Genomic DNA, 14,319 nt, shown 5'->3' on the forward strand with positions numbered 1-14,319 from the left:
AGGAGATTCATAAATCTTGGAAGCTGGTATTGGAGTATGCAGCCAAGTCAAGTAGACATCCGAGGTTAATAATCCTGTTGGCAAAGGATGTATAACATTGGTTCTCAACCTTAGGGATACATTAGAATTGCCTGGACAATTTAAAAACAAATAATTAGTTTGGACAGAAACCCTGAAGCAGTATTTTTTTAAAAGGCTCCCTGGCTAATGTTACCAGAAATAAGAACCATCGATGTAGGGAATTAGACAGACTGTGTGGTCAGAAATATGGCACACTTGTCCACAGGTGCAAAGCTGTGGCAACAGCCCTGAGGTCTCAGCACAGTGTACCACTGAACCCCACCAGGAAGGACTCAAATCAAGATGGTGAATCCGTGGGCACTCTAGTTCTTGTCTCAGTCTAGAGGTTTAAGGAACTGAGAAACACTGAGCGTGAAGATGGAACCATTTGTGTGTGAGGGAGTGGCTAAAGTAAAGACAGAGGATCCAAGGTAGGTACGGATAGCAGACCCCAGGAGCCCCACACCTGAAGACACCGTCTTTAACAGCCTGCGGCTTACTGTAGCTACAGAAAGTACCATGGCACGTTCAGTATTCCTGAGAATTCTAAACAGGGCTCTCACGTCATCCTCACTCTTTGTCTCACTCTCTGAAATCTTTTGTTGGCTTTCCTTATTAATATTGTCCGGCCTTTCACTCCTTTCCTAGTTTTTACCTCTTTTTGGTGTGCTTTACCCTAACTAGGATGTTGTCCCCCCCTTAAGTAAAGCAATTCTAATTTGATGATTATCAAATTTTTGTAGAATACTTAGGAGTTAAGGGTGGGTAGGAGAGTGGATAGTAGTCATTATTATTAAGATTACCAGTCATACTATCCCAGGCCTGCCCTTTTGGGGCATTTCTATTCTTAGACTCTAACCCATACCTTGTTATCTGATGTTTGTTTTCAACATCAATTCCCCATCTCTCTTTTCATTCCCTGGTTACAAAGGTAATTCTCTGGTTTGACCAAAAATCAACGTCAACAGCGGGACAAATTAAAAACCAAACAATTCTATTCCTTACTTGTTTCAACTCTTTTATTTTACTCTATCTTGTTATAGAATGGTATTAGAAATAGGTATCTGTGTGCATGCTCTTCAGACCAGAATGGGCTAAAAACTATTTATTAATAAATGGAGATATGATTTTTATAGATATAGCTGTGCCTGACAATTGACAGTGACGTTCTTACTGTAAGTGATTATGCATTTCCATGTGTAAAATGCTGATGCATGGTAAATGTTCAAGTATTTCTAGGATGAACACTGAATTTTGAAATGGCTATGCATGTGTACAGAGGGGAATAAACATGGGATCAAGAAATATGAGTGGAGAAAGAATAGCATGAATCAACTTAATATCTAATGCAATTTTTGAGTGCAAGATTAGTCATCATTAGCATTTAGTAAAGTGCAGAATTATGTGTTTCTTATTAACCATTGAAATGCAAATGTAATATTGTAAACTAAGACTATCGGTGATCATTTTTTTTATTGTCTTCTGCAAATTTCTAAGAAACTGGTTTTAAATCTTATAAGGTAAATCATGACAGTTCTTTTTCTTACTTTTTAAATGTTTCCCAAATTATGTCAGTCTATGCACTAAACATATTGCAAGTTCTCCTCTCTTAGAAAATGTAAACATTTTCCTCCTTACTTCCTATTAGCGAGTAGCTAAAAATGTGTCCAAGAGAGTAATTAATATCAATGAGTATAAATCCTTAATTACTATCATTGAGACTTATCAGAATGATAGTTATTAGGTTAAATACTGATAAATTATTAAAAATATATGTTTTCCTCCCAAAATACATGTTTCACTCAGTGACAAGGAACTGTTATATCCAGCAAAATATAAATAATCTCCTTTGTATCCTACTCTATGTTTTGATAATGGGGAGGTTCACCGTGTTTATACCCTGGGAATAAGTTTCAGAATGACTTTTTTTAGGGAGATGATGTCTGGATACATGATTTTCTAATAGTCAAAATCATTTGGAAAAATAAAAATAAAACCACAAGGAACTCAGCTCTTGCCTTTGTGGTCTAATAATAAAATCTCAGAGTAACAATCTGGGAAAGAGGCTAAATATCAAAATTGTTGATTTTGGAGAATTTGACCATTAGAAAAAAAATTGAATTCTTTTTAGTTCTGTATTCCCTTCTGCTGAAGACGTTGCTGCTGAAAACCCCTTGCAGAGTTTTTTGTTTGTTTTAATCAGGAAAATGAAGGGAAAGATCTTCTCTTTGTACCGCGCCCAATTCTGTATGTCACCAGTTAGTTCTATATGGCACCCATTTTATTTTCCCAAGTTTTCCTTGCGACAGTGACTATGGCAATATAGTATTTCTAATAAATTATGAACATTATACTTTAGTTCTTGCAATAGGAAGAAAGGTTAAACATGAGCATTCTTTAAGTTTATGAAGTGTAAACATTACAACCACAGCTTTAATTAGTGATTTCTGTTGTTGCTGCTGCTGTTGAGAAAAATGCTCATTTAGGGATTTTATTTCTACTGTCTCTAGTCCTCAGCAAATGCCAGGGTTTGGGACTTGCTCTTTTTGCCAGTGGACTGAGAGGGCAGGCCACCATCACTTACAGGCAATTTGGTCTTGATTACAAATTAATGAAGTGATAATTGCTCTATGCAGCCTTTTATGTGCAAAGCATGCTGGTGCTGTTTGTATTATCTTCTTGCAATTTATACCTCAGCATTCAAGGACTTGTGATAGCCTGCCAAATTAGCATTGAGAGGAAAAATGTTAAACTACGGGGATATCTCTATAATTAAAATCATATTTTACTTCAAATTATGAAAATCTCTAATCTTAACCTCTGTTTGATGTTTAGTAAAATACTGTCCATAGCAGGATTAATTTGCAACTGATTCATGGGTTAAAGTACACACTCCTATCTATTCTGATAAGAAAAAACAAAAACAAAAACAAAAACAAAACAAAACAAAAAAAACCCTTGATCTAAAAATTTTAAGTCACTTGATTTATTTTTAAATAATGATATCCATGATCTAATTTTCTCTCAAGTGTGCAAATAAAGGCCTTACTCTCTGGAGTTTTTGCTAGTTCTGTACAATGTCATAGTTCTTTACAGTGTCATTGTAGAACCACGGTAACAATAATAGACAAAATTACACATAGTGCTGACTTTTAACATCAGAGTTTTTTGGAGTTCCAACTCTGTTCACTTTTTTTATTTTTCTGATATTAAACATATATATGAATTTTGATTTAACTGTGACTTTACTCTTACAGGCAATTCAGAGTATGATCCTCAGAACTTAGATGCTTAGGTACACCTTTTTTCTTAAACACTTCCTGTATAATACAGTCATAGAGTGGATGTTTGAAAATGGTATGTTGATGATTATTTAAAGTACAGTGAGGGTGTTTCTTTTCTTATATTAATATATAAATATAGCTTGTATATTCGTTATAGGGTTTTCTAAAACATTCTAAATTTGTTCCTTTCATGGACTTTGGTGTGACAGTGAGGTCAAGCCCATTTTGCTTCCGGAAAATGAGCACTTCTCTTGTATTCCAAACTCTGGAATCAAAGTTATTAACATGAAGAGTGCTTTTTGCTATTTGCTTTTATTTTGTTTTTAGGTTGGTAGAAGAGCAGGGGAGAGTAAGAAGTTTTTAACCTGTTTATTACATTAGTGAGGTCTACATATTGGATTTGATAATTCAAACATCCTAATGTAAATAATTTATTTTTTTTTCTTAACGTGTTTCAAAGACCAAATAAATGTTGTATTTCTTGCTTGTGGTTACCATCAATTCAATAAATTAATATTGTATCTAATTTTGTGACTGGAATTTGTGGATTGGAACTCTTACGTGTTTTTAAGATTTATAATTACAAAAGTGTTCGTACATCTTAAATGCTGTCCGTTTAAGTATTGAAAACTTGTCATTCGTGATGAAAACAATTAACTCCCTCAATGGAGGAAAAAAAGTGGAACGCATTTATAATGAGTTTCATGAGAATTTTGTTTATTTATAAAATTAAAATATATTCTCTAATAAGGACTTTATGTTTGCACTCCTTTGAGTGATTTCCTTCATATATTATAAGAAAATAATAATTTTTATGCATCTCTCAAAATATGACGTTGTGTTCTGCATATTATGGAGTATATGAAGAGGTCCAAAGCGTAGCGAATGCATAGGAAACCAAAACTAATCTTAGCATGCCTACTGGATTAAATTTGTAAATGCATTAGGTATTTAATAAAGATTATATAGCACAGAATGTTTCTTAAGAATGACAGGATTATGGAAGGCATCAAGGAGAAAACAGCACAGTCAGGTTGGGGTTATACCATAAACAAGAGAAAATCTAACATGGCTTTTGACAACAGTAAAAAGGTTTACAGTGACGAGAGCATAGTATGTGCATAAGTGAAACATCTAATTCACTAGTCTCAATTCAAACTTTTAGAAAAATATAAATGTATTTTGGGATCAGTTTTTGGAAGAATGCCAGTAACAAACTAAAGAGTGTGAAGTTATGTGTATAAATAATGGTCAGCCAGAGAAGGCTTTGAATTCAAGTATGACATGGCAAAAGATGTATTTTCCTGTAGCACGAGACAAAATTGGGCATGGCAAAAAGAAAGTGTAGACACAGGTGTAATAGTTAGAAACAGATGGTATAATAGTTGCAGAACCGTAAGTACCACAACGTGATGCTAACTTAAAAGCTTCCCCAAATCTGTCGCAAGGATAACAGAAAGCAGTGCTTCACTGTCCTACAAAGTCCTGAAACTATTTAAGTGTTTTTACAGTGAATACATGTTATGTTAGGATAACCTTAACTGCTATAACAGTGAAAACCCAAATAGCCACCTATTTCTTGCTTGTGTAAAATTCAATGGGAGTAAAACATATTAAGAATTGAAATGTTCGCTACATTTATGTCTTCTGCTTTCCGTGTATAACTATTAGTTTTTTATTTTGTTGGCAGGGGAGGCGTGTTTGTATTTTTACTTCAGATTTTCTTTCATGGTTCACCCAATATCTATTCCTTGAAATGGTTATATTAAAAAAATGTCATGCATGGAGATAAGTGGTAATGACATCATCCAGATTCACCTTGTTATGCCTAGATACTGATTTTACAAAATTCTGGACCAAATTGGAAAAAGATGAATAAAAATTTGTTGTAGGCAGTGGTATTTTTCATTCTCTTTTTAAATAACAAACAAAAAAAAACCACAATAAAAATATATGTACAATAAAACCATTTCATAGTGTTATTTGACGTAATTGATTTGAGGTTTTTGATACTGGAATCTTTGACTGGTTTTAATCAATTGCCAGGCAATTTTTTCCTGACTATTTGAAAAACCACAATACAATCCAAATGTGTTAGTCAAAATTTTAAATTACTTAGTGTCGATGAATATAGAAACTTGCAAATAATAAACTTACAAATAAGAAAGTTATGGAGTTGTTCCATAACATGATCTTTAATGAGTAACACTGAAGTTTCTCTTTAAATATTTTGTATTTTCTGAGATGCCATTAATACCCTGATCTTGTATGCATTATTATTCATTATGCTTATTTCATTATTTCTCATTTTTTTCTCCTTTGATGCTTCAGTGGGAAGAGATCAGTGGTGTTGATGAACATTACACACCCATCAGGACTTACCAGGTGTGCAATGTCATGGATCACAGTCAAAATAATTGGCTGAGGACAAACTGGGTCCCCAGGAACTCAGCTCAGAAGATCTATGTGGAGCTCAAGTTCACTCTACGGGATTGCAATAGCATTCCACTGGTTTTGGGAACTTGCAAAGAGACTTTCAACTTGTACTACATGGAGTCTGATGATGATCATGGGGTCAAATTTCGAGAACACCAGTTTACAAAGATTGACACTATTGCAGCTGATGAAAGTTTCACCCAAATGGATCTCGGAGACCGTATTCTTAAACTCAACACTGAAATTAGAGAAGTAGGTCCTGTCAACAAAAAGGGATTTTATTTGGCATTTCAAGATGTCGGTGCTTGTGTCGCCTTGGTGTCTGTGAGAGTGTACTTCAAAAAGTGCCCATTCACGGTGAAGAATCTGGCCATGTTTCCAGACACAGTACCCATGGATTCCCAATCCCTGGTGGAGGTTAGAGGTTCTTGTGTTAACAATTCTAAGGAGGAAGATCCTCCCAGGATGTACTGCAGTACAGAAGGTGAATGGCTTGTACCCATTGGCAAGTGCTCGTGCAATGCTGGCTATGAAGAAAGAGGTTTTATGTGCCAAGGTAAGAGTCTTCTCTATTTTCCTTTGAGTTGTATTACTCACCTGTGGGTTTATCATTGAGTCATAGAAAGAAATGAACGCAGCCTGAACTCACTTGGCAGTAAAACATGCCTCAAGCAACATGCCTCAAACTGAACAGAGTCTATTTATAGACCAAATTTATCTCACTTGATGTGTTGATCCACAGTTTGTTATAGAGATATTCACGTGTTTGATTATGTGGTACTGGCCTGAACCACACTGGAGGTGTTACATATGCTATTTTTAAGTGTTCTCTGCTGTTTAATGACCACGGTAGTATAACTCCAGATCAACTGGAAAAACAAACAAACAAACAAACAAACAAACAAACCCAAAACTGTCTCTTTTATGTAGAGGGAAGAAACATCATTGGCAGTCAGGTAATCTAATTCTAACAGAATAAGATACTACATTGTTTGCTTCTCTGCCTCATAGTGGTACATACTTCATTGTTATAAAATGTATTCTCCAGTGGTATCTGTTCATCAAATACACGTTCACTTACAATGTGTTAGTGCTTTAATAGAGATTATTTTATTTAAAAATCCAGGGTGGATACCATAGTGTTTGATGTATTGAGGGGTAATTTTAAAAGAAATCTCTGCTTCATGATTTGGCCCTTTAGACTGCCCAGGAAAATATCTGTACCAATGCTTAGGTGCAATGCAATGTACCTGCAATGCAGTGTGCAATTGCAATGCATATTCGAGTCTTCATATAGTAGCAAAGAACCTGAGCTCTGCCATCAAATTGATTTTTATTAAAACTCTATTTTCATAGAAGTAAAATTAAAAGATAGCCTTTTTTTCACGTAAGATATGACATATCAGATGAAAATTTCCATTTAATCCAAAGATTTGTTAATTTAGCGTTAGGCAAAGTTTAGTGTTTAAGAACACACTGACATTATTATTAAAACATGTATAAATACATAGGAGAACTTAAATACTTACTCAGTCCTTGGAACCTAGTCTTTTAATACCTTTGTTTGCTGTTATACTCTGCACATGAATTGAATTTGTAGCCATTCTAAATCTCAAACATGCGGAAGAAATGAATATACTTTATACATAAATTAACCTTTCTAACAATGTGAACAGAACATAGCACTTTGCTTTTGACTATAGACTAGGTCTATAGAAGAAAAAAAAAGTAGTGAGAGCAAAGACTATACTGTAGTCTCATACTTTTCCATGTTGTTTAGATCCTTGACAAGCACCAACAGAAATATTGTTACCAAGGATGGTTTTGAAAGTTCTAAAATTGACACAACATAGTAGTTACTACCTGCTTATATACATGAGTGGAGAGAAGTCTCAACAGCCTTTATAATCCACTTTGAATCATATTTTGTCACTGTGGTATTCTTTGTGATATATGATATTGGTGAGAATTATTTTAAATAAAATAATAAAGGCCTAGCTCAGGAGGAATTAAAAAAAAAAGTCCATTCTTTCTAATTTGGTCTCTACTGAACCAGTCTCTGATATCCACACCAGCACAGGAATAGATGTGTCTCCTTCTCAGAGAGATCAATATGCATCAATTTATGCAGAACTATCTCATAAAATATGACATTGAGCAAGAAACCTAATCATTAGATGTTCGGATTTAAAATAATTTTCATATTTTTATAATCATATTGAAAGTTACAAGGAAATGAAAAATAAGTATCAATGAGGTAAATAGAATCATATAAAAGTATTAATACAAATAAATAAAGCATACAAATAATTAATTTATGTTACATGCTGTCTTGAAGACAAACTAGTAGCACATAAAAAAAGTCAAATTAACTTGTATTTAGAAAATCTACAATGAGGGGTGTCTGGGTGGCTCAGTCGGTTGAGTGTCTGACTTCAGCTCAGGTCACGATCTCACAGCTCGTGAGTTCGAGTCCCATGTCAGGCTCTGTGGTGACAGCTCAGAGCCTGGAGCCTGCTTCGGATTCTGTGTCTCCCTCTCTCTCTGCCCCTAACCGACTTGCATTCTGTCTCTGTCTCTCTCAAAAATAAACATTAAAAAAAATTTTAAAAAAATCACAATGAATTCAAAATTGCTATTTTAACCTCATTTTAATTTACTGAACTACTTTTTTAAAGTAACTACTATGCTATTGCATTCTATGTCAAGATTACACCTAGAGGTAACATTTATGTCAAAGTTCTATATCTTTGATTCTTGTAGTTTATTATGTTGAAGGATATCAACAGCATCTTTTCGATATAGTAATGCTATGTCATCACAGACTTTCTCAGCATTTGAAAATACTAGTTTCAGAATGAGATACATATGCATTAATAGCACATTTTTTCAAGACAAAGATCATGAAGATAAATCAGTAAAAATAATTATAATAGAATTAGAGATGGCCCATGAAGTGAGATGTGATTGTAATTTAAAGGGGGGATGATTTTTTTAGTGATGTAATTTACAGGTGGAGTGTGGTCCTAGGGTCATATCTTGACGTTTGCTAATGTTTACAGGTGAGTTTTGGCTTCCTTTCTTTTTTAATCGCAACATTTTTGTGTATTCAGGTTATTAAACAATGCATCGAGGTAATCTACTTTGTTCTGATTTACATATTTAGCAAATGTTTATTTAAATATATTAGTTTGGGCATTACTGTACTACATCTTAAAAAATCCAGTACTCCACCAATTGGTTCCGTATCTGGTGCAAAACCTGTAATTTTGCTGCTGTTGTCAGTGACGGTGCTGATGTTTCCTGTGCCTGTTACGGTTTCCTTTCTTTTAATTTTTAATTTTTTTTTGGTTGACTTTGTAGTGAAGCTTGAGGACTGATCCAAATAGCTTGCTGTGACTCTCACAGGTCAACATTCTATCAGCACTGCTTATATTCAGGCACACAGAAGAATGGTAATCCCCAGAAAGGAAACAGATAAAAAGATAGCTAGACAAACTTCGTATATTTCATGTGATCACTTTCGTTTTGTTTTTTTCCAAAAAAAAATATTGTGTCACTCTTTAAAAAAAAAAAAAAAGGATGGGACAATAGCTTGACATACCCACTACTTGGAATACATATACAGCTAGATTTTTAAAATCTCAGGATAATTTTCTAACACAGAGATCAGCGACCATGGAATTTCAGTTGCCTAACACAAAAGAAAACAAAAGTCCTTCACTTTATTTAAAGGAATATTTAATGGATGCCAAATTCATTCAAAGCACTGTATCAGAACTCAAAAACATTTTTTCAACATTCATTCATTATTTACCAGATGCTAGACAGTGTGCTTATATGCCAACTCATATCCATGAGCTGTCTTTATTTATCCCCCAAATAACCTATAGGCACATATTATTATTATCTCCATTCAAAAAAATGAGAACAAAGCATTCACAGGTTAAATATCTTGCCTTCGTGTATTTAATAAGTGCTGGATGAGATCTGAAACCAGGCCGTCTCATTCAAGGTTGAAGTTTCAAACTCAATCCACACAGCTTCCCTGTGGTTTAGTCCAGTGGTGACAGAGACCAAGAAACCCCATGAAGACACAGATTCTACAGGAGTTAAGAGTACTGTAAATTGAAGGAGGAGGAGGACCGCAGTGAGTTGGCATAAAGTAACTAAGAATCTGTTAATTTATGGTTTATCTATTTCAGTTCATTTCCCGCATCTTTCTGTTTCTAGATTGTTTGGAAGAGTTACTAGCCAAATAGCCAAAATGTCATATTTTGGGAGGACTAAGCTTAGCCTGGGTGATATCTAATAAAATCTGGATATATAGATCACCAAGCATCTTAGATATACAAAAAAAGTCTACCAAATTTAATTCAATATGTGTTTTTGACCATCCATTAGTACAAAGTAATAATGTGCCAGACACGGGGAAACATAGATGAATTGTATGTACCTTGCAGGAACTCACCATCTACTATGAAAGACAAATACATAAATGAATAATTTTAATGCAAGACAGACCAATCAGTCTTCTACCAGGAGTACAAGGAACTTTGGCAATGTAGGGGAAGGAGAGATTAATTTTGAGTATTTCAAAATTAATAGTGGAATTTATTCATTAACAATGATAAGTCTTTATTGAGAGATTTGGATCATCACTGTTGGGATTGGAAACTTTTGGAGTAAGAAGAAGAGGCTAACTACCTTACAGAGCTTACATATTCTAGAAGGTAAAGTTTATAATTTGTTTATTCAATCATTATCTCAAAATCTCAAAATATGTAGATATCTCTCCCATTAGAGTTTTGTGTTCTGAGTTTGTTCCACAGGAAGGCTTTATAGAAGATCTAAATTTCATAACCAGATCATTTTCTGACCTTAGTAATGAAATATTCTGAACCATTTATTCCAGCCTAAATGGATAATTGGGACAATTGAAGTTTGGTTAAGCATGCTGAAAATAGGACAATGTCCATTTGAAAATAGGAAAAATGTATTGATAAAAACATTTTCTTGTCAAAAAGCTCATCCATCAGTTTCAGAACTATAATTAAAACCAAAGTTATCTTTGTACAGGACAAGAACCCTAACCATTGCATTACACTTTTCTTGTATATACTTTTCACAACAGTATATTTTTCCTGAAATGAGAAAAAGTAGTGGAAAATATCTTTTCACCATTTATTCAATTATTCAACAATTACCGAGTTTTGTAATATGTACTAAAGTCTGTGCTAGACACTAGGAAAACAAAGATAAACATTATCTCTGCTAAATTAGTTTGATTCGTAGATCAAAAATCTATGTGTATTGTGTATGTGTGTGTGTGTGAGAGAGAGAGAGAGAGAAAGAGAGAGAGAGAGTGTATGTGTTTAAAATATTCGGTCTTTGCTCTTAAAAAACATAGATTTTTTAACTGAATTATTAAACAGAGCTAAGTTAATAATAGTTTAAACTAAAAATAAGTTGTTAGTGTTAATGAGGAAGGAGGTATTGGTGTGGGAGGATATAAGTGATAGGAAATTAAAATGTTCTACAATTAGATGCTTCATGTTGCTGCTCTTCCTTTTCTGTGCCAAAAAAGAACACGGGAAAGCTAAGAATAGAAAGTGGTACACCGTTCTCTTTCAAGGACTGGTTAGAGGAAGAAAATAAGAGAGGAATGAAAGAGATATTGGTAACTAAAGAGTCATTCAGGAATTGCATGCCATGCAAACTGGAAATACAGAAAAAGGCAGTTTCAGGAGGGTAGAGAGTGCTTGTGATAAATTTGGTAAAATAGAAATGCACATAAAAAAAACAAAAAAAAAACAACCCACACATGCTTCATCTGATAAAAAGTAATGTACTGATTAGTAAGAAAAGTAAGAAATCATGTATTAGACTTGGTTTTCTGCTAGTTTCTCTAATACATAATTTTAAAATATGGCTTTAGTTTAAATAAGTTCTCTCTCAATTTAATGATAGAGAAGGAAATCCTGGTATCTCTTTTAATTTACTGTTTGTGGCTTAAGCATTTGGGCCATGTTTCTGCTACCTGGGTAAACTTGCTGGATGTGGTCAAATTGCAGGTTGAGTTGTTTTTACAGGATGTCAATAAAGCTCTTTTAAGATGATAACATTAAAAATTAAAATTACAAACCTAAATCATCTATTATTTGGGCTTTCAATCACTGACAATCAAAATAAACTTGATTTCTTTCACTGGAGAAATCATTTTTACTTCTTACATCCTACCATAATTCTTTTAACTTTTTAAGATTGGAGATGTGAAAGGGGCACTGGCGTGGCTCAGTCGGTTAAGCATCCAACTTCGGCTCAGGTCAGGATCTCATGGTTAGTGGGTTCCAGCCCTGCATCGGGCTCTGTGCTGATAGCTCAGAGCCTGGAGCTTGCTTCAAATTCTGTGTCTCCTGCTCTCTCTGCCCCTCCCCCACTCACATTGTTTTTCTGTCTCTCAAAAATGAATAAATGTTAAAAAAAAAAAAAAGGATTGGAGATGTGAAGAAATTTTGCATGAATGCCAAGAAACCTTGTGAACTTTATTATTATTTCTTTTAATCCTGGATAATAAATTATGTTATCTGCTTTGATTTAGTTTGGAGAGAAAAAAATGAGAATGCTAATGGCTTTTTATATAGTCAATTAATTACATTTGAGGCAGATACCAGGAGGTTACTATAAATATTCCTGCTCCTACAAACTTTGTTTAGATTTAATGTACCAAATACCTTATTAATGTCACCGAAGAATCTGTTGCTCTGTGTTTTATCTCTGTGCATTCATTGTGGAATGCAAACTTTATTCCTTGTTTTTGTACATTAGCAGCTTAATAGAAAAGTGTGTTTGATATGATGTATGAAGACATCTAGACTTTTTGATGATTGTCCATAATTATGTTTGTTTCACTTAGGACTTATGATATCAGTTCTTACTCTCCATTCATTTCTCTGTCAATTCAGAAAGTTTTAAAGAACGTGTCAGGGTTTCAATAACAAAATGGTTTGGAGATTCTGCTTACTCTGACAGAGGAGGTAGAGAAAATTGAAAATCTCTGTTGAAGTTTCTTAGCACTTACTACTGAGTCTGTTTGCACCTTCTGGAACTGCAATGAGTGCATACATTTTAATGAATTCAGAAGCATTTCTTTCCAGTTGTTTTTAGACTGAAAGTTCTTTGAGGGAAGGGGCCACGTCTTGTTCTTTTTTTAGGAGCATCATGCCTTGAACTAGCAGAGTATAATTCTCCATGAGATACTTATTGAAAGAATACTTACTGAATGAACCATTCCAACTGTGCATGCTTAGAAAGTAAGCTCTGGAGAGAACATACTTTATGCTGTCTTTGAATCTACTAGGTCTTTCAGACACAACTTTCATCTAATTCGAAATGAGCACATTTGACATTTAGGTCGCACACAGTTGCAACAAGCTAAGACTAGATCCACCTGACTATCATTAAACTAATTAATGAACAGATGAGATAAGGTAATATTTTATATGGTAGTTGAGAGAATACCTTTCTCTTTTATGAATTTATGATGAATATTGTTTTTCTGACTTTCGAAAATCAATTGCCTCACATACCTATAATAAAGAAAATTTTTTTTGCATTTAGGAAAATTTTCAGCATTTAGGAAAATGCTGAAATGGTTTTTGTTTTACACACCTAGTACTTAGATGCCTCCTCCTTTAATTACTGCACTGAAATTACCAGATTTCTTACCTTGAATTATGAAAAATTTACTTGTTTTCCCTGAGTTTAAAATGACAACCCTCTATCACCACTTTGCTCTTAGCAGTTGCATACCCATGCCTCTTCAAACCAGTGAATTTATTTTAATAAAAGAAATATGCCACTAATAAGTAATAATGTAAATAACTTTCAAGTGAATTAGACAGATACATTGTGACAGCTTTATAATGGCTATAAAACCCTTGATTTATACAAGTTTCTGTGTCTTCTCACCAATTTATATAGTAAGTTATGGTAGCATTAACACGATGCAGAAAAACCCTCCAAGTTTGCCCTCAAACTTCAGTTTGAATTTAATTGTTTTATTTAGCAAAATACTCTTGTCACTGACAAATGTTTGAGTGCTTGGATCAAGAGCCCCAGAATGCTGCTTAGCAAGTGTGCAGCTAAACAATTTGAGCCTCAGTTTCTTCATCCATAAAAGGGGAATGATAATACCTACCCTTTAGAATTACCAATGAATATATACTTGGCCCATTGTAGAGTGCCTAGCGGTGGGTTAAAGGTATATGAACATCCTTGCTATGATTAGTCATCGGTGTCATTGGAATGTGTGATCTTTCTTACTTTCTTGTTTCATCTGTGTTAAAACAGATGTGACAAACCCATCCGTTCAAACAGCCTCTCTCTTACCTTAAACCTTAGGCCTTAGAGACATCTGGCGGGAGAGAAAAAGTCTTTAATGAATTTATATATCTGCCTATTCATTATTTATTCATTGGTTGTCTACCTTCTTCCAAATAGGGTTTTCCTTTTCCGAGGAGACTTCATTTTAAGTTTC

General features: G+C 34.1%; 1 protein-coding gene across 3 annotated transcripts in view; it reads left to right on the forward strand.

The window, feature by feature from the left end:
* Nucleotides 1-14,319, forward strand: part of EPHA3 (EPH receptor A3) — a 360,076-nt gene that overhangs the window by 90,757 nt on the left and 255,000 nt on the right. For all 3 annotated transcript variants that reach the window (XM_060640217.3, XM_060640218.3, XM_060640219.3), the window contains exon 3: nucleotides 5,676-6,336. In XM_060640217.3, coding sequence (XP_060496200.1) covers nucleotides 5,676-6,336 — 661 coding nt within the window. The remainder of the gene's footprint in view (nucleotides 1-5,675; nucleotides 6,337-14,319) is intronic.

This window comes from Panthera onca, chromosome C2 (assembly GCF_046562875.1).
Source record: "Panthera onca isolate mPanOnc1 chromosome C2, mPanOnc1 haplotype 2, whole genome shotgun sequence".
In the NCBI taxonomy this organism is placed as follows: domain Eukaryota; kingdom Metazoa; phylum Chordata; class Mammalia; order Carnivora; family Felidae; genus Panthera; species Panthera onca.